Source organism: Eschrichtius robustus, chromosome 20 (assembly GCF_028021215.1).
Source record: "Eschrichtius robustus isolate mEscRob2 chromosome 20, mEscRob2.pri, whole genome shotgun sequence".
Taxonomy (NCBI): domain Eukaryota; kingdom Metazoa; phylum Chordata; class Mammalia; order Artiodactyla; family Eschrichtiidae; genus Eschrichtius; species Eschrichtius robustus.
Window position 1 is genome coordinate 11,696,602 of NC_090843.1, and position 23,489 is coordinate 11,720,090.

Below are 23,489 nucleotides of genomic sequence, written 5' to 3' on the forward strand. Positions count from 1 at the left end.
TGGCTCTTAGCCTCCCCGGGCCTCTCTCTGTCCGTCTGTAAAATGGACAGCGGCGCCCACCACCAGTCCAGTGAAGATTCAGGGTGATGGGGTGTAAGGCCGCCCCTCCCCAGATGGCAGATAGAGTCCAGCGAGGTCTCATCATCCCCTGAGTTTGTTATAACAGGCGTCGACTGTGTAGGGAGGACGCAGCCTGGCTTGGCCACGACACGCTTGCACACCCACACATGCACACGTACGCACGTGTGCACTGGACGCAGGCAGACACCCCACCCTGCCTTCCTTGACTGCCCGAGGGCAGGAGGGGAAGCAGGAGGCACGTCACTTCCCTGTGTCAGCAGAGAAACTTTGCTCTTTGTTTGTGGCAGCCCTGCCAGGAAAGTGCTGGAGGGGGGCCGTCGCCAGGAACCAGAGCTGTGAGGGATAAACAGGATTCCCGCGCTGGCGAACGGCAGACCCTGGGCGCGGGCGTGGGAGCAGCTGGAGCACAGTCTCCTCGTGACCCCAAGTGGGAGATAGGGGCGTCCTGCTGCCCCTTGTCCTCAATGGCCAGGCAGACCCGTGATCCAGGTCAATCAAAATGGGCGTCACTGCGCAGACGCTGGGATGCCCGGGAGCCAGCCAGGCAGGAAGGCCTCTGGGCTCACGGCTGCTGGGGTGCTGACGCCACCGCCCCTGCAGCCAGGCTTGGCCCGTCCCATCGGCTCCTGTGGACATGCAGGGCTGGGGACCCGGGGTGGGGGTGGGCGGGCCAGCCCTACCGTGGAGATTTGGTCTAAGGCCTGGATTCCTAGGACTGCAGGGGTGGCAGGGACATCCAGTTTTGGGACATCTCGGCAAGAGGGCCACCATGATCCGCGCCTGAGCTTGCGAGGGTCTCTGGCAGAGACCCCTCCTCTCCCTGACCTTTCTGGGGCGCTTGTGTGGTGGGGTGGCAGGGAGCCCTTGTGGCAGCCCAGCTTCCTGCGGGCACCTCGTAGATACTGAGCCAACCAAGGAGTGATAGAAGGTGCTTGGCCCACGCCCCCTGCAAGGGGGGCACACACACAGTCGCCACGTGCCACGGCATGGCGTTTGAAGGGATTTGGTTTCATCTGCGTAGCACAGGTGTCGCGTTTGGAGAAGGCGCTGGTCGCTGCCCACGTTGTCAGGTCTCTGTCCCGGCTGCGGGAAAGTGGTCTCAGGATGCAGAGCCTCTCCCAGGCCCTTGAGTTTCACGACAGGCATGAGGATGGCCTTGCGGCACAGAGAGGTGTGTGCGGGGAGGTCGCCCTCCTGGCCTGGCCTTCCCTTCGTTTGCACACGCCCTTTGGCGTAGGTAAGGAAACGCATTCCCTTCCCTCTGGGAAGTAAACAGGTCTCCCTCTTCCCGCCCTGGCACGTGCCGTGGGAGGACGTCTTGGGGTTTGCATCTCATCTCCCTCCATCCCTCCAGCAAAGAGTCCCATGGAAAGACACCGTCGTTCCATCACTTCTGAAAAAGTATCGTGGGGCGGGTAATGTGTAGCAGAGCCCCACGACCTCCTTGCCATGGCAACCGTGCCTCTGTTGGCTTCCGGCTTCCCCTGCCAGGGCCCCCCAGTGCGTGGAGGGGCTGCACAGGCCCCTGGTTAGGGGAGCGCTCAGTCACTTGCAGTGGGCGTGGCAGGGCCCCACTCCGGGCCTCTGATGGTGGGTTTGGGCCCATCATGGGCCTAGCACGGCCCCCTGGGTCCAAATGCCTCTGCCTGAGCCCTAGGATGGCAATGGACTCAGGCTCTGAGAGGCCTCCAGTGTCAGGGACCCCCTCCCACAGAGAAGTCCCCTGCAGAGAGGATCCCCCACCAGAGGGGCTAGGCCCTTTTTGGGCCACCAGGGTCCCTCCTGACAAGGTCGTCTTGGACCTGGCCGGTCTCTGGTGGTCGCGGTTCTAGGAGATCGGTGACCTGGAGGTGGGTGGGAGCCCGCTCTCCAGCCAAGGCAGCATCTGTGAGGAGCCGGGAGGAAGAATGGCTTTTGGCCAAGGAGGGAGGGCCTCCTGGGACACCAGCCCCACAGCATTTATGCCTCTGCCACTGCCTCCAGGCAGGCGAGTCAGCGGCACCTGTGTGACCAGGCGGTGCCCTGGCCAGGTGTCCTGGCCGACACCCCAGCACCCCTCCTGGCCTGCCCCTTGCTCCCACATTCCTCGTGCATGAGCTCAGCAGCTGTGCTAAGGAAGCGAAACCTGGCGGCTGTCGCCGTGTGTCACTGGGCGGGCGTGGGCGGGCTGCCGAGGTGACCCCCTTTGTTGGCCTGGGCGGCTGCTGGCCTATTTCCTGCTGTCGTTGAGGATGTTTGGGGCTCTAGGGAGGGAGCTGTGGAGCTTCCTCTCCTGCCCCCGGGGTGGGTGGGGGCTGCAGTCCTAGAGCTCTGCAGCCCAGGTCTGCCCTCACATGCCCCAACCCCAGGGCCCTTTTCAGCCTGTGCCCATCGCTGTAGCGAGAAATACATCTTACACTGAAACTCTGTACACACGCGCGAGCACACCCACGTACGTGTGTGTGCATGTCTGGAACACCAGAATCGGGGACAGAAGCCACCCTTACTGGGTCTATACCCTGCTTTTGGTCCATTTCCTTTGAGCAGACACATGCGCCCTCCAGCATTTTTCTGCCCTGACGCAGGTCTGGGTGGCGTTGAGCAGCGAGGCTGAGGGCTCAGCCAGCCTGTGCGTGCACCCTTGGCAGACAGCCCCACGCTGAATTCCCCTCCGCACCCTGCCCGGACGCCAGCCCCTCGTCTGCTGCCTGTTACGTGACATCCCTGCCCGAACTGCCGGGCACTCCTCGGACTGGATGCATCCAGACGTGGGTTCCCCACTGTAGAGTCGTCCCCAGACCACTGAGCTTCGTGCTGCCCCCTGACCCCATCCCGCATTGCAGTGGAGCCAGCCCTCTGAGCCACCTTCACATCTTAGGTTTCTGAGCAGCTCTGAGGGGTCTCCCGCGTCTGTGCGGTCTCAGCTACAACCTGGGCTCCCTGGAGCAGCCAGGGGTACATTTCCTTTTGAAATGTAGTTGGCTCGACCCTCAGCTTCCCGTCCTACTCAGGGAAAGCAGGTGTCCCTGCCGCGGGCTGCAAGGCATTAGGTTTGGGCCATTACTGCACACTTCCTGCCTCTTCTTACCTCCCGCCACCCTTTACCCTGCTCCCGGTGTCCTGTCCCTGACACCAGCAGGCCCTGGCCTCGGGGCCTTTGCACGCTCCTGCCTGCAGCCCTCCTCTCTCTATGACATGCTTCTCTCCCCTGCTGTCCCCTGAGCCGTGTCCTGCTGTCTCGTTCTCCAGGTACGGGGTCCTGCCCGGTGTGTGACGTGGGCCTGCCTTCCCTCTCGGGACTTTGTCCCATGGGGTCACTGCTGCGTCCCCCTGTGTGCCTCAGCCCCGGTGCAGCACATGGCAGGTGCCCTCCCCTTTGTCGTGTCCAGAAAGGAAGGTGCACCTGCCCTGTGGACTCAGGCATGTGTCAGGTGTATCTCCCTCCCAGGTTCCCTGCACGGCGTAGAGCAGGTGGGCGCCCAGCCCCGATGTCAGGAGGTGGTGGCTCAGGCTCGGGGTCTTGTCGCCCTTGGGCACGGGTCTCTGTTCCTCTTCGTGCTGGCACTCCAGGCCGCTTCTCCGGGTGGGTGACAGAAGCACGTGCCAAGTAGTGGGTTTTTCTGGAGCCCGGATCCCGCAGCCCTTCTCGGAATCCATGTCCGTCCTGCTGGCTGAGGGCCAGGAGCAGGGATGGAAGGGTGTTACCTGGGGCCAGGGCTGCCTTTGGCCTGTTGGCCGGGGTGGGGCGGGCACTGCCTCTGTTCACGCAGAAGCACCTGGGGCTCTGCGGTCTGCCCACAGGGCCAGGCGACTTCCCCCTCCCTGGCGACGTTTCTCTCTTACCCTGTGGAAAGATCAGACGCATATCACAATAATTGACCCGAAGATGTAGGATGTGGCCGAGATGGGGTTTTCCTTAGAAGTTCCTTGCAGTGTTCTCACTGGCTGGGGTTGGCACCCAACCGTCAGGGTACGTTACCCAGTAGAGCTCACATTCGGCTGTTGTTTGTGTGTGCCTGTTTTTATGCCTCATAATTAAAACATTTATTTGGCCTTCGCAGTGAAAACCTAATGTCTTCAATCTAAGAACTAGTGGTATTGGCACCAAGACTTGAGTCCATCAGGCGAGTGGATCCAGAGCCTGCTGGATTATTCATCGTGTGGTGTTTGCAGTCAGGCTGTGCGTTGCTCTAATCAGAGCTGACGTTTGGTAATTGATGTGTTGAGTGAAGATCGTGGTGGGAGGGGGCTCCAGGCAGCGATGAACCTTTTGTGTGTGGCCTGCGGAGGGACCTTCCTCGCTGACTCAGCCCTGCCGGACGGGGTAATGGCACCTCAGTGCAGCGTATCTGAGCGCCGGATGTTATGTCGGGTACTGCCCCACGTGTCGTACGCGTGCTCACTTGTTTAATCTGCAAGGCCCCGATGGAGCAGGTTCTGTTCTTTCCCCCATTGTACAGGTGTCAAAACTGAGGCTTGGGAAGGTCATTTGCCCAAGGACATTCAACAGGGGCAGAGCTGGGATTTGGACCCGGGGCCCGGCCATGGCTTCGTGGTCTCGACCCCGCATGTGATGCTTGCGGGATTTTCCCCTCGCCGTTCAGGCCCCCAAGCCGCCGGGGGCCTTGCCCCTGATGTTGTTCCCTGCTCTCTTCCAGACCATCATGGAGCAGTTCAACCCCAGCCTGCGGAACTTCATCGCCATGGGCAAGAACTACGAGAAGGCGCTGGCAGGTGAGGCTGACGTCGCTGGCCCGCGGGCGCGAGTGAGGACATCTCAGTAGGTGGACAGCTCCTGGGGCCTGATTAGGGAGGGACGGCGGTGTTTCCAGAAGCACACCGTGGCAGAGTGAAGGTGTAGGTGCTGCACCACAGAGGGCCATGATGTTTAGTGCACACTGTGGACATGGGGCCAAAAGTGGCAGGACGGTTCCAACCCTGGAGTTGGGGGGGGGGTCGGCCTGCACATTTCAGGCCAGTGGTGGTTCCTTTCCTGAAAGCGTCATCCAAGGACATGTCTTATCCCCGGGGGGCTTTCTCTCAGAGTGGCGTACGTAACTTCATTCTCAGCTGCACAGTGTTGATGGCCTACGGTGAATCCGTCAAGGCCCCGGCCTGGGGTCTCCTGCTCGCGTGCCCCAGCCCTTGGACACAAGGCACAGGCCTCCTTCCAGGCTCCTCCACCCCCACCTGGGCCCCCAACAAAATTCTGTGGGGGTGGGGCCTGGAGGTGTCCTCCCTTCCCCATTTTCCTGGACTGCCCCATAGGACAGAGCCCTTCAGCTGCCCTCGGCCTCCCCAAGGCCAGGCCTGGGCCCGCTATGCTTTCCTTTCATCTCTTTCAAGGAGCCCGCCCTGCCCGGCAGCAGACGCGCTCCAGCTGCTGGGGTGCGGAGCCCGCACACACTCCCAGACTGCAGAGCAAATTGCGTGCGCTTAATTGAAAACTACCTAAATAAAATTTGATCAAGTGTCCAGTAATAAGTCCCTAACTGGGTTCTGGAGAAAACGGATTAGAAATAGTAATTATGCTGCTGGCGGGTGCTCCCTATGGTCCTGCTCCAGAGGCGCCCTCGTCCTCCTTCCAGCGTGAAGGGCAGCTGGGGGGGCTCTTCTGATGAAGGAGTTTGTGGGCGCACCCGGGGTCTTGAAGGGTCTCCGAGTTCCTGGAGGAAGCTCCATCCCAGGCAGAGGGCAGCGGGCAGCGGGCCCCAGGTGTGGTCCCAGGAAGTCAGCAGGCCTGGCGCTTTCCGTGCCAGTCCCTTGCGAAGTCAGGTTAGAGCAGAAGTTGCCCTGGGAAGTGGTGTGAGTCCCCCCACCTCCGTCCCCGTGGTGCTGCCTTTAGCCCACTTTGAGCGTGTGACTCTCTCCCACTTAACAAGGCTCGCTCTGAGACCGCAGACGGGGACAGAGTCCTCAACCCAGGTTGGCTGGGGTGGTCTTCCTGCCGACCCACTTTGCACGTCTCCTGCCTGGGGTTGGTGTTTGTCTCGTCAAGACGCCAGGCCTCGTGGTCGGGGTGGCACCCTGCGATTTGACTTGAATAGCTCTGGACCCAGGCCGTACACTGTGCTCTTACACAGAGAAGGAGCTCTCGGGATTGGAACGAGAGAACATCAGCAAGAAACGAACGGGCTTAGGTCCTGCCCAGGCTGGAGCCTGCTGTGCACAGGGGAGGCGGCTGACTGGCAGGCAGGCAGGATCGCTGAGTAGGTGCTGCAGGTGTTGTTACTTCCTAGCGAGGGAAGTAACTGCCCCTTCCTCTTCTCTCAGGTGTGACGTATGCTGCCAAAGGTTATTTCGACGCCCTGGTGAAGATGGGTGAGCTGGCTAGCGAGAGCCAGGGCTCCAAAGAACTCGGTAAGACCCCTAAATGTGGCAGAGACCCCGGAAGTCCCTGAAGTCGTTGGATGTCCCCATGCCGATCTGGGACCCCGCCCTGTCCTGTGTCTGGTCCTTTGATTTGGGATCAAGTTTTCCCTGTCCAACAAGGGAAGTCTTCCTAAAATGGCAGTTGCCCTCGGAGCTGGCGAGGGCTGTGGGGCACACACCCTGCTGAGAATGGGGTGCACCAGGTGGCTCAGGTCCCCTGAGAAGCACGGTGTGGGGATGAGGAGACAGGCAGATCCACGTTTACAGGTGTTTGAGGCAAAACTTGAATGGCCGGCATAGGGGAGCCATGTGAAAAGTTGGACTCAGATGATGGTCTTTAATGGTGTGGGGAAAGGTTCCTGGTATAAAAATGAGGGAAAAAGGATGCAAACCCTAGCATGGTGTAACCAGATTTTGTAAAAATACACTGGGGGCACGTTTATCTCATGATACAGGAAGAGACCCCAGAAGCTTAACAGGTAGAATTTCTGGGATGGATTATTTTCTTTATGCTTTTACTGTGTTTTGCACATTTCCAACATGAGCTCACGTTACTCTTATAGTCAAGGCACACAGTGTGAAATGGGAAGAGCTGTGGGCTCCCTTGGAGAGGCTCTCGGTTGTTGGCAGGTTTGAGGGCGTTTGTTTTCTCTGTGTGTCCATTAATTCCGGCTCCCAGAGGTGCCTCTGTCTTATCTACGGTGCGGCCTTTAGCAGAGGCTGCCTGCTCTCGCTCGCAGCACCGCCCTGCAAACTTTTCACACCGTCCTGCCCTGGAAGTCAGGCCTGCCCGCTGCCGGGCTTTGTGGTGCCCTCTGCTACTCCCTTGTTTGAGGACATGGTGGCCCAGCTGGCCCTGCTGTCCCGGCCCTGGGTCCACACCGTCCCCAGCAGGCCTGCCAGGTGTGTGTGCTGTGTGGTGACTGCCACCCTGGCAGAGCAACAGTGACGTCCGGGTTTTCCTGAGAACAGAGAACAGTGTAAAAGCCAGACACAACTATGGGACCTCCCTGGGCTGGGAGCAGGGGCAGGCGACCATGTGCAGGCGAGGCTGGGCGGAATGAGTGACCAGGGCCGGACCCCTCATGTGGGCTGGGCTCTGCCCACCTGGATGTGGGCCTTTCTTCAGTGTGTACAGAGCTGGCTGGTCTCCAGCTCTGTGGCTCTAGAGGGAAACCTGCTGGCCTCTTGGGGACACTCAGCTGACCTGCCTCCGTGAGGACATGGAGGCCGGGGTGCTGTGGTGGTCAGGCCTGCAGGCTCAGCCTGGCTGGTGACGTGTTGGATGTTTGGGCGGATGGAGGCCTGGACCCCTTTGTGATCGGCGTTGGCTGTGAACCAACCGGCTCTGAGCTCAGAGGCCACGCGTGGGCCCCGCCCAGCACTCCTGGGCATCCCGGCTGTGGCTCCTGCAGCCACCGTCTGGGCCCCTTGGAAGAAAGTCGGGTGTTGTGTGTGATCCTGTGTGTTTATACACGGCTCCTGTCTGTGAAAGGGGCACTTTCTTATCGTGGTTAATCGTGGTGGCCAGGGGGAGACATGTGCCTTCTCCCCGCAGTCACACACACGTGTGGAAGGGGGAGGGTCTGTCCACGGGGAGATCGGGTCCCATGTGGCCCCATAGTGAGGGTGGGCGTGTGCGAAACCGCGGTGAGATTCCAGAACTTCCGGTGGGCAGAGTCCTTGGGAGTTGTCGCTACAACAGGCCCCGTGAGCAGGACAGCAGCCTCCTGCTGGGAGTCCGCACATGGAAGGGGCGGGCGGGGGGGGGGTTGGAACATCCCTCCACCCACCACTCTAGGAGCTGTCTGGGCTCCGGCCTGAATCAGGGAGCTTCTGGTTTACTTGTGGGTTTTTGAAATCTCTCCAGGGGCTTTTGGGGCTTTGTGTGTCTGCGGGGGTGGCTGGTGAGGTGCCAGCCAAGGGAGGACTCTATTTCCTCTCCTCCCAACGGTTCTGACACCAGATGTGGGTTTTCCTGCACCAGCCAGCCCTCCAGTTTCTGAGCACCCCAGCTGGGCGTCCCATAGTTCAGCTCACTTCTGACACGATCTACCCGGGGTCAGTGCAGACCCGCAGGGTGAGGGCCCCATCCCAAGAGACTGCCCCCCACCCCAGAGGCTGGCGCAAGTCATGGGTACCCAGTTCACCACACTTCTGTCCAATTTGGCTACAAATCGGATTCCCACCACTCCCTCCTCAGATCTGGTAGTTTGCTGGAACGGCTCACAGGACTCAGGGGAAGGCTTACTTCAGAGTCCCAGTTTGTTGCAAAGGGTATAACAAAGGACCCAGGTGAACGGCCGGAGGAAGAGATGCACAGGGCAAGGTCTGGGAGGGTACCGAGTGCAGGAGCTTCTGTCCCCATGGAGTCGGGGTGCCCCACCCTGGAAGCTCTCTGAACACCGTGGTTTAAGGGTTTCCAGGCATGAACAATTGTTGGCTCAGTCTCCAGCCCCTCTCCCAGAGGATGGGGGTGGGGCCCAAAGTGCCACTTCTAACCCTGGCTCGGTCTTTCTGGTGACCAGCCCCCATCCAGAGCCCACCCAGAGTTGCCTCATTAGAACAAAGGATGCTGCTATCGCCAGGAGATAACAAGGGATTAGGAGCTCTGTACCAGGAACCGGGTCAGAGACCAGTGTGCCTTTCTACTCAGGTCATTGTCAGCCCTGCTCTGGGAACTGAATTTTTTCTTTTGGCAACAGCTTTACTGAGATGTAATTCACATGCCATACAACTCACCACTGAAAGTGTACAATTCACTGGTTTCTAATGTGTTCGCAGAGTTGTGCAACCATCACCATATCTAGTTCTCAAACTTTTCCTCACCCCTAAAATGTAAGCCATCCCCATTAGCAGTCACTCCCCCTCCCCTAGCCCCTGGAAGCCACTGATCTGCTCTCTGTGTCTGTGGCTTTACCTGCTCTGGACGTTTCATATAGATGGAAGCGTGCACTAACCCATCGTGACCGTTTGTGTCCAGCTTCTTTCAGTTAACATCGTGTCTTCGAGGTGCATCCATGTTGTAGCGTGTCAGCTCCATTCTTTTTATAGCTGAATAATATTCCATTGTGTGGATTCCATTCCCCAGTTGATGAACATCTGGCCTGTTTCCATGTTTTGAGCAGTTTCCATAGCATTGGTGTCAGCAGTCGGCACAAGTGTCTGTGTGGACACTTTTCATGTATGCCTGGGAGGGGAACTACTGAGTCACACGGTCAGAGTTGAATTTTTATTAAAGCAGCACACACCCTGGTTTAAAAATAAGTCTCCCTGCCCCCCACGTGCCCGAGGCCCACTTCTCAGCCCTGCATGTTGTCTGCTTGTGTTTGCTTCCATACATGTAAACAGGCAGGTTTGTGCTGCTGGTTTTCATGTGTTTTTTTTTTTTTTTTTTAAATCTTTCAGCCATGCCGTGCGGCATGCGGGATCTTAGTTCCCTGACCAGGGAGCAAACCCGCACCCCCTGCGGTGGAAGCACAGAGTCTTAACCACTGGATCGCCAGGGAAGTCCCTGTGCTGTTTCTTCTTTTTAATTTTGGACATTATTTGGATTTAGCATTTTTATACCACTTCTCGCCCCACCCAATAGAACAATGACAACTTTTGCTTAAATCGGTGACCAGTATCACCTTTGTGCGGTGCTGGCAGGAATCCTCAGCTCAGACAGAGCAGTCTGACTGCAGTGCAGCGGACTGCACGTCTGAAGTGGAAGCATGATGAGATGGACATGAGTGCACACCTGCCTAGGTAGTGCACACCTGCCCAGGTAGCAAACGGCCCTGTCACCCCCAGCATTTCCTGGGGCCCGCAAGAAAACCTCCTGCCTCTCTCCCTCCGTGCTCCCCCACCCCTTGCCAGGCAACCACTGCTGTGTATTCTGCCCTGAGACTCGGTGTGCATTTGCTCAAGTTTTGTGTAAATGGACTCGAGTAGTGTGTGCTGTGCTCTCTCTTGGTCTGGCCTCTTTTATCTCATGATTGTTTTGAAAGTCATCCCGATGTTCCACGTACCTCCAGACCATCCTGCCTTCGTGCCAAGTAGTTTCCGCTGTGTGGAGGTGACCTGTTGTTTATACATTCTTCCGCTGATGGACATTTGGGTTGTTTCCAGTTTTGGGCATTTCCACGTCCACATTTCTCTAACGAACTAACGACGTCGAGCATCTTTTCACATAGTGTTTGCCGTTTGTTTATCTTCTTTGGTGAAATGTCTCTTCAGATCTTTGTCCCCCTTTTTCAGTTGGGTTTTTGTCTTATAATTGAGTTGTAAAAGTTCTCTGTGTATTCTAGGTTGAAGTGCTCTCTCAGATACATACTTTGCAGATATTTTCTCCCAGACTAGCCTTTCATTCTTGTCACAGTAGTTTTATTTATTTATTTATTTGATCGTACCACATGGCATGTGGGGTCTTAGTTCCCCAACCAGGGATCGTACCCCCTGCAGTGGAAGCGCAGAGTCTTAACCACTGGACCGCCAGGGAAACCCCTGTCACAGTGGCTTTAGAACAGAAATGTTTAATTTTAATGAAGTCCAGTTGAGTGATATTTTTTCTTGAACTGTGGTCCATAGGTTTTTGTTACTATTTTGACAACTTTGTTTTTGCTGGAGTTAATAATTGCTTCCCTTCGTTTGCGTAGTCGTCAGTTTGCGGTCATTAACTCGCTCCCAAACCCGAGACCGCGCTCTGGGACTCCTCCCTGCCGGCCGCAGTCCCGTTCATCTGGCTGCTTCTCCCCCTCTTGGAACTTGCCTCCCGGAGCCCCGACCTGCTCTGATACCCCGGGCCGGTGGCTGGGCCATGCATGGGACGCCCCTTCTCCAGTCTGGGACCATGTTTTCTGGGTCGTGGGTCCTGTTTTACTCCCTCAGTTACGGAGATCATCCTTCCTTTTAATGGTTCCTTAGCAGGAAAAGGGGAAATAACGTTTCTGAGCCCATGTCTGTCTGCGGATGGTTCTCTGCCTCGCACTGATGGCTTAGAATTCCAGGTGGGAGACCGCCTTCCCTCAGAGTCCTCACCCCCTGTCCTCTGCCTTCTGGTGTTGCAGTCTTCAGTGTCGTTTTGGCTAATTTTTTTTTTTTTTTTTTTAACCTGAGTTTTTTGTTTTTCCCCTCCTGGACGCTTTTGAGATCTTTGTCCCTGGGTGGGTGTTGTGAAATTTCCAGACATAGCTCCAGTGTGTATGTTGGGGGAGGGCCCAAGGGGGCCTGGAGAACAAAGCATCCCAAGGGTGGGTGTGGTGTGTGGCCTCCCGGGCCCCGGGAGGGATAACCGGGGGCAGGGGTTAAGCTGCAACTCTGACCTTGGGTGAGGACAGCAAGGGCACCAGGAGGGGTGGAGGACAAGAGCAAGGGTATATGTCCACAAGTGCAAGGTGGACAAAAACGCATTCTGGCAGAAATGGGAAAGTCTGGAGAGGAGGAGGGGGGCGAGGCTGGGGGAAGGGGGCCGGGCCTGGCAGGAACTGGGGCTTCTGGCCGTGGGAAGCCGGGTTTGTGCAGCCTGCTTATTGTACCCGCGTTACGATCCGCCTGTTGCCTGCAGTAGCGGGTGCTGCGTTTTCACTGCTGTAGAATATTCTGTGAACACGTGATGAACACAGTGTATTTCTCTGTCTTCTCGATCAGCGCTTGGGTTACTCCTGGAGTGGGGGGCGGGGTGGGTTTGCTTCTCTGAACGAGCTAGTCCTCGGGACCATGATGCCAAGTCCACCGTGGGGTGACCTCCATGCAGTTCCACAGCAGCCGCTGCCCCGGGGCTCGCCAGTGTGATGCCACGGGGCTCTCCCTTCTGGCCCTGCTGTCCTCCCACGTGACCAGCGTGTGAGGGTTTGCAGTGCTCCTGTCTGAGTGAGGCTGGGCACCGCTGCCTTCTATTCCCGTGCCCTTGTGCCCCCCTCTGTGTGGGCGAGTCCCACCTGGCAGGCCACCCAAACCCCAGGCGCCGAGGCAGCAGCTCTGGTCCACCTGGCGCTGGAGGGGAGGGGAAAACCAAACTGGGACCAGCATCTCGGATACCAGCAGGACAGTTGTTTCCGCTTTGTTATAACTTGGGGCGTGCTGGGTGCCCGTGTACCAGGGGCCGATGACCCAGCCCAGGGGGGATGCCCATCCTGGGGCTGCCCTGCAGTGACCTGCTGAGAAAGCTGAGGGCTTCCAGGTCCTTCTGAGCTTTGAGGCCCTGGTAGAAGTGGCAGAAATTTCAGATTTGGGACCGTTTGCTCTTGGCTGGAGTGTGGTGGGGATTGGGGTTTGGTGGTGCACTTTGGCCACTGTCCTCATGGAACAATGTCACTGGGTCACTTGCCTAGGAAACGTTTTCTTTTCAGTTCCTTGGTCTCGTTAGCTCTGCCTGTGGCCCTGGGCATCTGTATGAGCTCCCCCGTCTCCAAAAGCTGGTCGGGACCCCAGGTAGGGGGGCCTGCGCTGATTCCCGAATTATCTGAATCTTGGACATTCATTGACAGGCTGTTTGGTCTGGCGTGTGGCCCATGTTTATAGGTGTCTGTTATGTTTGAGGAGAACATATGTTGCCTATTTATTCCGATTCTGGGTGCAGGGTTCCTAATTGTGTTCAAATCTTCAGTAATTCCACCTCCTTATTAGTAAGTGAAAGAGGCATTTTTCTTACTCCCCAGGAAGACGGGCTCATCAGTTTCTCTGTGAGGTTTTTGCTTTATGTGTTTTCCAGCTGAGTTATTGAGTGCATAAACTACAAGTTACGTGCGGTCGTGTTTTCCTGACAAGCTGAACTTTATGAGGGGAACTTCTCTGTTCTCAGTAACCCTGTTTTCAGTCTGTTTTGTTTCATGCTGAATTTGTTTTCCTCCACCCTTCCTGTCTGCAGCCCTGGGGAATTACTCGTTTCTGACCACTTTCTTCTCGGTAGACCTTACTTCCCAGGATGGGAGGGAAGAGATGTGAGATCTCTGCTGTCCTGGGGATCAACCAGAGCCCTCAAGGGGTGAGTGCCTCTGGGGAGGTGGTGCTCCGGCCGAGGTGTGGCAGCAGCCTGGAGGGAGCTCTGTTCACACTGACGGCGTCCTGAGCCAGGCGCCGGGCTTCTGACCAGAGACTTAATCTCGAGGCCCTGCAAGGTGGGGCTTCATCTGCCCTCTTGCTGCCCACTTCCTGCTGGGGTCCCTCTGGGTGTGGCCCCTGGCGGCTTTGGGGTCAGGGATTGCCAGGCAAGCAGTGAGACACCCTGGCCACTCCCCGGTCGCCCTCTGTCCTCTGCTGATCCCTGCCCCGTTCTTCCAGTTCTTCTTGCCTTTTCTTTCCCACGAAGGGCAGGAGCTGTGTGGCTCCTGCTCTGCTCCCTGGGCCAACAGCCCACTAGGACGGTGTGGGATTCAGCCACGCCGACCCCCGTCTAATGCTTCAGAGGGTACTGCACCCCCTCCCCATCTCCCTACGAGCCCTGCGCTGCATCCTTCCTGCATAGAGTGAGGGTCTTGAGCAGCACATCGCCCCCCCGCCCCCCCGCCACGTCAGCCGACCACGTACTGCCCAGAGCTGGACCCCTTATCACCAGAGCAGAGGCTTCTGACATGAGGTCTCCTGCTGAGAGCGAGGCTGAGGCCCGTGGAGGTCAGAAGTCACAGCCCAGTCGCTGAGCTGCTGCCCCTTTGTTCCCTGTCCCTGTGGAGAGCGAGTGGCCGCTCTGCCTTTGGTCCTGTGGCCAGGAGGCAGCTTGGGGCTGCAGCTCCAGACCTCACAGAGGAGACGGCCTCTCATCTTCACTCCACTCGGCTCTGGGTTCGCTTTGATAGGCAGGCTGCTTAGTCGGGGTGCAGGGATGCCCGCCTTCCCCATCGCCTCGCCGCCCTCTCATCCCCCGCCAGCAGCCACCCACACTTGCCGTGGACTTGTCTCCCTGACCGCCCCCCTCACAGCTCCGTTGAGGCACACCTGGTGCCGCCCCCAGGCAGGTGATTATGGAGGCCATCCCCGTCTCTTTGATCTGTGTACTCGGGGCAGCTTTTCCGAGGCCCTGTCTGCTTGCTTTCCTCACGGATTTCTGTGCTCGTGGGGCTGACCGGCAGCTCAGGGCAGCGCGGGTGTCCCATCTGGGTCCGAGGCTCCAGGCCAGTCCCCGGTGTGTGCAGACCCAGGCCTTCCCCAGACCAAGGAGCCAGGATGGTGGCCCAAGGGAGGGTGACCCCGATCACAGCACCCTGAGGGGGCTCACTCTCCAAGCTCGTAGACCACAAACTTGGGGGTCTGCTAAGATCTGGAAGTCAGCATGTTTTCATGTTTGTTTCTCCTGCTTCTTTCTCTACCTTGAGCCTGGAGGCCACAGGGCATAGGGGGCAGGTGGCCCCTTTGCTGCTGGCCACAGCAGGGTGCACCCAGCCTCTCCCCGTCCCCCTGACACGGGCAGCCTGAGATGCCAGCATGGTGGGGAGCATGACGTAGAGTGGGTATTTCCAGACTGCTCCGGCGTGGGCTCCAGGGCTGGTCGGGGAGGTCGGATCTCCAGTGAGGCTCCTTTTGCCCTGAAGGAGGGAACAGTGCAGACGCTGTCCTCTTGTCCTGGGCGCTGTCAGCAATGCCATGTCCCCTCTGGGCTCTCCCATTGCCTTAAGCTTTAGGTCACAGGACACTTCAGGTCATATCAAAGCAGAGAGAGCAGGTGGAGACCCCCCAGTGCCTGTCCCCTGCTGGCACAGACCAAGTACGGTGGCATCTCACCTGCGCCCTGTCACTGCTCCCCTGGGGTGATCCCGATGGCACCTCCTCGCTTCTCCATCCAGCCCCCGTGTGCACTGTCAGCAAGCCCGGCCTTGGCCGTGGGGCTGAAAGCACACTTGTCCCCCAGTCCAGGCAGTGGACAGGCTGGCTTCCGGGCCCTCTGTTCCGCCATCACGGCCACTCCACAACTGGCCTGGTGCATCATCAGACTGGTGCAGTCTCTGTGTTGTCCTGCTTGCTGGTTTCTTCCCCGGTGTTGGCCCCTGGGGTGCCCTGCTCCCCTGCTCCTGGGGGTGCCACCATCGACCTTGACCTCATCCTTTGTGCAGGGCAGGCCACTGTCCTGTCCCCCTCGCCGACAGCCGTGCCACCATCTGCAGTAGTCCCCAGGGAGCTGGCACTCCTGAGCACATCCTGCCCGCTGGGTGGCCCCCTGCAGCCAGGCCCCCAGCGCTACTCCCCAAAGCCACTGTGCAAAGAGCAGGGCTGAGCCCAGCACAGGCAGGAGTAAGAGGTGGAGGCCAGAGTCCAATGCACCTGGGCTCCGGGCACAGTGCTCAGATGGGCAGGTGACTCAGGGGGCTCTGTGCCAGAATCATTCATGCAAGAAGAGGGTCAGTCGGCTGCCCTGTGTCTGTGCAGGAGGCTAAGGTGACATATCCTGTGGAGCGTTCTAGGCTTTCCTGGCTGGCAGCACTAACACGAGGCCATCATTGCAACGAAGGGCCCAGCCTGCCCTGAGCCCTCTGTTTCCTCCGTGTGTGGCCGACCTTCACGCTGGGCCCGTCCCTCCAGAGCCTGTGTCCGGGGCCTCTGCCAGAGCCTCACCTGGACATTTTGTCCATCTGCGCAGGCGAGGGCCAGCGGCTGAGCGGCCGTTTTGTTTGGCCCTCACCGTCTCCCGAGCCTCTGTTGTGTTCTCTGCCTTTGAAGAGCTCGCTTGTTTGTGATCCCGGGCGTGTGTGTGCTTGCAGGTGCCCTGGGCCTGTGCTCGGCCGCCACCTGCCTGCACCCATACTGGTATCTGCACCCGCACCCATGATTGTGTCTCACATGATTTAGAGCAAGTTGATGCCTGAGAAACCGTCCCCGGGAGAGCTGATGTCCACTTGGACAGTTAATCGGGGGCAGGAGTGGGCAGGTTAATGGGGAGCCACCACCGCTTCTGGGGGGTCTTCATGGCACTTGGTGAGGATCGGAGCAACGGTGCCTGCCCGGCCTGGGGCGCAGCCTCACGGGGCTGTGACCCCCTGGAGGGTGGCCGCCCTGGAGGAGCGCCATCCACGCACCTTCCAGCTCTGGGCCTGGCCTGCCCGCCCTGCCGAGGTCCAGGTGGCCTCCTGTGGTCGGGGGTTGTGGCCTTGTCCACTCACGTCCCTGCTCTGGGTGGGAATGTGGGAGGAAAACCCCTCCCTCTGTCCACACCCACATTTCCCTGTCCCCTTGTGAGTCGCGTCGGGCAGGAGAAAAGACGGCATTTTGAAGCACGGTGACGCTGGCGGGTGGAGGGTCTGTCGATGTGAGTTCCTGCCCTGCTGTCTCCCGGCAGCACAGCCAGCATCTCGCAGTGCCCTTTCCTGCTGCTGCTGCTGCTGCTGCGGGGACCCGGCTCAGCCAGCGCCTGCCCGGCCCATGGGGAGAGGACGCCAGGTTGACCCTAAGTCCCCGCCTCCCTGTCGCCCAGGCTCAGCCCACACGCTCCACGGCCTCCTGTCGGCCGGTTCCTTGAAGCAGCCCTCCATCGGCCTGGGCGGCCAGCCTGGGAACCCCGAAGCCCCGAGTGTAACCGTGGATGCCTGAGAGTGTGTGGATTGGCCGAGGACACATCCAAATGCATATTTGGCTTCAGGAGGCCCGGGGCAGGCCTGAGCTTCTGAGATCTTATCAGACTCCCTATGTGGCTGATGCCGGTCCAGGACCTGACCCGGAGCAGGTAGGGCAGAGGCTCAGGACAGGAAGGAGGCCAGCCCGGACGGTTGGGCCACGTGTGGTCGGTGCCTCCTCCGCCTCGTGCCACGACACCCCGGTGCCTGGGCGTCCACTTTGGACACAACACTGATACCGACACCGAGGGGCCGTTTGGTCTTGCTCTGCTTCAGAGCAGCAGTCAGGGAGGGTCACTGTCCGCTATCATCACCATGGCAACAGCCATCGATTTTTGTCCTGGTTATCCTTTTGGCCACCTGCCATTTTTTGCCATTTTGTAGGCAGGATAAGAACCCTGCTTCTACCAGGGAGGAACTGGTGGCTTTGAGGCCAGCAGGGAGGATGGAGGGGGTTGGTGGCTGATCCCAGAGGGGTCCCTCAGTGCCGTCTGAGCTCCTCATCCCGTACCGGTGGCTCTCACGGCCGACGCGACACCCCCGCAGCCCTCGGCTGTCTGTCTTCCGGAACGAGAGCTCTATATTCGTGCCTTGTTCAGGCGTATGCTGATGAGCTCTCAGAGGCGCCTTTCCGCTCTGGAAGCCACCAGAATAATTGAGCATTATGGATATTTGCTTCAGAAGGCTTCAGGAGGCAACAGGCGCTCCCAGCCAAGTTTGAGCAGCTGACCCCTTGGCTCAAGAGCCCCTTGGCCACCAGCAGGGAATGGGAGCTCTGGCTCCTCCTGAAATGACAGATCCTCAAGAAACGAGTGTTTTGGCGCCCTCGGTGGCTGCCAGTGACCAAAAGGAACGCCATGACCACTTGGCAGTAATAGTGCGTCCTGCTCGCCAGGTTCAAGTCCAGCTCTGCGAAGACAGAGCTGGAGGTTTAGTCTCCAAAGGAAGGTCAGACACCTTCTCTGCGCCCCCAGCACCATCTGGGGCTGCTGAGGACTGTTCCAGCACGTGGCTCTACCTGGGAGGAGGCAGAGAACTTCTGCCCACCCCACCGCAGCACACGCCTGCACACGTTAGTCTCATGGTGGCAGAGTCCCGGCTGTGCTGGTCTCACCTCTGCTTCTCCTGGAGAGGTAGTCAGGGGTCTGGTGTCAGTGCCCAGGTGGGGTGAGGGCTCCTGGCAGGCCTGTGGCTGCTGTGGTCCTCACCATGGTCCCCCAAGCTCCACCCCTCACACTCTGTCGGGCTCCTCTAGTGGGGGGGAGGGTTGCTAAGGTGGCCCTGGCTGGACTTGATCAGGGAGCACAGGGGCCGTCCTGGCACCCCTGCAGTCGTGCCTCGTGACCCCACCCAGATCATCCTTCATGTGACGCCTGCACTGGTCAGTCGACTTGTTACTGGTCAGTAACCGTGTGGACGTTCTGCTCTCAATTCCACCTGGGCCACAGCCTCCCGGCCACCCCTGCCTGACGTGGCGGTGCCGGCAGAGAAGGGCCACTCTCCCTTGGAGAGACCTGGCACTGTAACCCCAGGTCCGGGAGGACTTTGACCTGTGTGGTGCAGCCGACAGCCCTGGGCTACCCTGCCTTTTCAGACGGCTTCACTTCTAGCTGCATCGGGGCTTGGCTGCCCCCTGACCGGTCACCCAGTTTTATCCCCAGGAGGAGCAGTATCAGCCACTTTGGAGTTGGGGCGGGGCCTCGGCAGGTGGCTCCTGGCGGTGGAGGGACGGTAGGACCCTCCCCAACGCACGATAAGGCTGCTCCTGGGGACCCATCTGGGCTGGGAATCTGGCTGCGGTGCTCATGTCCTGGGGTGATCTGGCTTGACGTCTACTAGGTGGGGGGCCAGCAGGTTACAGGACTGGCCTTCAGGGCTGTGGCAGCCCAGGGAGCCCTTAAGGATGAGCCACATGGGCAGGGACTTAGCGCTGGATGTGCCCATTCTTCCCACATGTTCTCAGATCCTGTCCTGGAAGGCTTGTGCTCTGGGAGTGCCCAGCATGGTCTGAGAGGTCCAGGTCCAGGCAGCTGGGGAGCCGGGCTCTCATCAGCGTCCACCACATTTGTAATGCTGCTGCTGAAGACACCCACTTTCTCGTAGCATCAGCTCCCCCTGCACGCTGACACTGTGCCTTCATGGGAGCCCCGCGGGCTCTTGTCCACAGAGCCCTGTGCAGTGTCCCGTCTTCACGGCCAGGGTCAGAGACAGACGCAGCCCTCTCACAGTGGGAAGGACACAGGTGTGAGGATGGGGGTGGTGAGCAAGAAACCAAGCACTGGGGACCCCTGCCCAGGCCTGACCTTGGCATCAGGGACGAAGGACATAGGCAGGGGAAGAAAGGGCACCCGTGGTGCCCTTGACCACACATGGGTGGTACCCTCCTGCCGGCCGGGGCCCAGCTCCTCAGAAGGATGGAACATGCATGTGGGCAGGGGGCTTTCCCTGTCTTATTGCCCAGTTCCTGAACCTCTTCACCCACCATCCTCCTGCTTAAAGATAGAGAGTGTGTGTGGCAGGACCGCTGATGTCAAGGTGGAGCTGCACCCAGGTTCCTGGCTGTCACTGTCACTGTTACTGGCAGGGGCGCAAACACTTGCCCAGCTCTTTCTCTGGGGCAGGGGCTGTGCCGTGTGCCTTGTCAGCCCAACCCCCTAATCAGGAGACACGTGGTCTTACTGATTTAATCCTGGGATGAGGTACAAACATGTACACGTAACCCATGAGACAGTGAGGTCAGCCCAGGCCTGGAGCCCTTTCCCCGCAGGTGCCTGGACTATCAGGACTTGCCACCCCCAGGTGGCCCCCCCGACGGACATCCCCTGGCTGGTGGACAGGCACCAGGATGGAGGCTGGTCTCTGCCCTGGGGGTTGGTCCTGCTGTGTGGCAGTGGGTTTTGGAGGAGGCCCCTCCCCACCTCCACACTTCCCACCTCTCCCCCAGCCAGGGCTCAGCCGCCTGTGCCTTCCAGAGATTGAAACTGCCTTCTGTGACCTCCCCCGCCTCAGGTCCCCAGCTTCCTCCCGCTTCTTGGGTTAATCAGGTTTTAGAAGTTTCACTGGGTTGCCCTCTGGACACTGATCTTGGGGGTGATGCTCTGCTGTGGGGGTCACAGTGCTCTGGGGGACCTGGCCCTCCATGCAGCTGTGCCCAGCCCTGGGGTCCGGCAGCCGGGTCCTTACCCTCTTCATCCCGTGCTGCTGTTCACTTTTGCTGGGGGTCAGCTCAGGCCGCTGGCTGTCTTCATGGGAACCATCTCAAAGCAGGCTTTCTCGGGTCTGTGTTGCTTTGGCAAAAATGTGTTCTTTTTTAAGCCTAAATGGCTGATAACTCATCTCTTCCTGAAATCCTGTCCTCGCTCCTTTGGGATTAGGAGTCTAGCGTTATGGCCCAGGAGGGGCCCTCAGGTGGAGTCTGGTCCACCCTTGGCTCATAGAACAAGGTGGGGAGCTGCACAGATCTGCCGGGAGCCAGCCTGAGCGGCCAGACTCCGGGGCCTGAGCCCCGCTCCCACCCCGGCTTGTTCCCAGTCTCCCAGATCCACGCTCCCTCTCAGCTTCTTGTCATTTGCAGATTATAAGAACATGTGTTTTTTCTGCAAAAAAAAAAAAAAAGAAAAAAAGAAAAAACCAGAAAAGCAGCCTGAGTCTTTAAAAATGTCAGCATTGTGAGAGATGCAACTTGAGAGGACTCTTCTGGAATAAAGAGGCTGAAGACTCCCGACTCCACAGAGGAAAGATAAGAATTCTGTTGCCGCTGAAGGTTAAGTCCTCATAACCCACGATTAAGCCTGTTTATGACTTACTTGTTCCAGATGCTCACAGAGCAGCATTTAGATAAACAGTATGCTGACTTATTGAGAGACAGACAGACAGACAGACAGACAGACCTGAAGAGCCGCGCATGAGGTCCAGGGTTGGGGAGCAGCTCACAGGTGGCGATGAGTTGGGGCACCCAGCCACCGAGGTGCGGGCGCTGATGGAAGAGGGTCTGTGTCGGTGGCCACTGTCCTTGGGTTGCGCTGGCCGTGGGCCTGTGCACGCAAGTCCGTGCTCTCCAGGTGCAGAAGCTGACATGCTGGCCACGCCGTGATGTTCACTACCGTCTCAGGTGGTTCGGCCAAAAAGTGTGTGCACGGGTACCTAGGCGCATGTGTCGGAAAGAGAGCCGGGGAACCTGGTGAGGGGTGAGCGGGTACCCGCTCTGTTATTTTAGCTGCTTTCGGCAGGTTTGGAGGTTGGGCTGGGAGGAGAGTGTCTTGTCCTCTGAGCGCTGATAAGAGCAGATTCACGGCCCCTTTGATCTCCGGGCCTTGGATGGAACCCTCTGGGTGTGGCTGTAGACCCGGCCTCCAGCCACACTCAGGTCCCCTGTGTCAGTATTCAGTGCCCTGGGGGACTGCCTGGTGCCTTGTGGAGCTCAGGTAGGAGGTGGGGCTACACCTGTGCTGGTCTGGGGCTCGAGAATCAGCGAGATGAGGCTCCCTGCCAGACCGCTCCCCGCCGTCTCTGTGCCATCGGCAGCCACAGGCATCCTTCGTCCTCCCGGCCTTCGGGTGGCCCTCCTTCCTGACCTGCCTGGCCCACTTGCCCCTCACTCATCCTCGTTCCTCACTGGCCCATGTTTTGTCTGCCTCCCAGGAAAGAGTGCAGGCACCACAGAGGCAGGGCCTCTGGTGAACTGTCTCACCTGGAGCGGCACCTGCACGGAGCAGGTGCTCTCGGAGCAGTCGTCAGTGTGGTGACGATGAAGGTGGGTGAGTGCCCCAGGCTGCGAGCGGGTCACCTTTATCTCAGTAACAACTCTCACATGAAGACACCAACCTGCAATTTCTAGAGCCCCTTTTTAAAATCTGGTACCTGTAATTTTCTCTAGTCTTCTAGAATCTTTTATCTTTTCCCAAAGAGCCCAGTTTGGGGAAACACTTGAATGTTTCTGAGATCTGAGATGTCAGTGGTGGGTCCTACGTCCCCGAACACGTGTAAATGACTGCTCCTCCGAACCGTCGACAAGTTCTGAGAGCACCCGGGGTGGGTGGCTGATCCTTCTGTGTCGTCTGCTAATAGGTCGGGGCCATATCACAGCAGGGTGCCGCCCTGCTCGAGTCCTGACCTTGCCTGGAGCTCCAAGCGAGAGCAGCTCCGCCCCTTCCCCTCCTGTGAGCTGTGGTCCTGCCAAGCTGCTCTGTTGAGTGTCTGCCCCACTGCCATCCTCCCGGGTGTGGGGCCTTCCTGCACCTGGGCCTCCCCCTCCTCAGCTGTGCCCTGCACCTTCCAGCTTATCGCCCCGGTCCCTCTGTGCTGACGGGGTCTCTAGTTTCTGCCTTTTTCTCCCCTCAGTGGGTGCCTTCGGTCCCCAGGTGCTGGCCAGCGCCAGGCCCCTCCACCTTGTCCTTGTACTGAGGTTCTTGCCAGGGGCTGTGAACATTTTTGAGAGTCTGTTGGGAATTTTTTCGTATCGGCGGTGAAATAAAACACTTAAGGAAAAGAAGCAGGGCGACTGAGCCGTGATGCTCCCTCTGGCTCACGATCCCAAGGTTTGGCAGAAGCCAGCTCCTGCTGGGGGTGGCCCAGCGGGGGCAGAGGGTCCCCCGCGGACAGCCCCCAACCTCCCCACTCAGCTCTGAAGCGAGAGGGTTGCTGAGTCACCCAGACTTGCAAGAGAGGCAGGCTCCTCGCTGTGGAATCAGTTCCTATTCCTATCTGCAGCCTCATCTTCCCAGGGGGGTTTGGACTAGCCTGGAGCAGGGAGCGGTCCCCTCAGAGATGGCAGTGGGCGCCTGGAGGGGCGCTGCCCCTGGCTCCCTCCTGGCAGTGGAGGGCTCGGTCTGGCTCTGGAGAAACCTGGGAGGGCTTGGCAGCTCTGAGGCTCCAGCCCCCCACGTGGTCACAGTACTGGCTGGAGGCTCCCCTTTTACTCACCTCCCCCCAGGGTCTGCTGGCTAGTGGACTCTTGCTCTACGCCGATGGGAAAAAACCTCAGAAATCATATTGCGAAGATTGTGTACAAAAAGAATTGAGTTATTATGAAATAAAACTGCTTCCTAGGGAGAGCTGATTATCACAGGAGCGAGCGCTATTTGTAATAGCCTGAAAGTGGAAACGCCCAAATGTCCACCGACGGACATCATGGGCGACTGGATAAACAAAATGCGGCTCATTCCCTGGAATGTCATCCAGCTGGGAGAGGAATGAAGCACTGCCACACTGCCACGTGGTGAGCCTCAAAAACGAAAAACATGCTCGGTGAGGAAGCCAGACACAAAGGGCCTGTGTCCCGGGATCCCACTGATACTAAACGCTCAGAACAGGGAGATCCGTACAAACAGTAGATTAGTGGTTGTCCAAGGCTGGAGGGAAAGGGGAGTGATTGCTGATGGGGACAGGTTTCTGGAGTGACGAGAACGTTCTGGAATTACGAGTGGTGGATGCTCCTTGAGGACAGAGTGGCCTGTGAGGGGCTACACAGGCCTGGGCCTCAGCCCTCCCTGTCCAGCCACCCCAGCTCCAGTGTTGTGTCCCTGTTGGGGGCCCTGT

The 23,489-nt window shown here is 58.7% G+C and overlaps 1 protein-coding gene across 6 annotated transcripts in view; it reads left to right on the plus strand.

Annotated features, from left to right (window-relative positions):
* Positions 1–23,489, plus strand: part of BAIAP2 (BAR/IMD domain containing adaptor protein 2) — a 69,167-nt gene that overhangs the window by 11,037 nt on the left and 34,641 nt on the right. For all 6 annotated transcript variants that reach the window (XM_068530005.1, XM_068530003.1, XM_068530007.1 and 3 more), the window contains exons 2-3: positions 4,719–4,794; positions 6,334–6,420. In XM_068530005.1, coding sequence (XP_068386106.1) covers positions 4,719–4,794; positions 6,334–6,420 — 163 coding nt within the window. The remainder of the gene's footprint in view (positions 1–4,718; positions 4,795–6,333; positions 6,421–23,489) is intronic.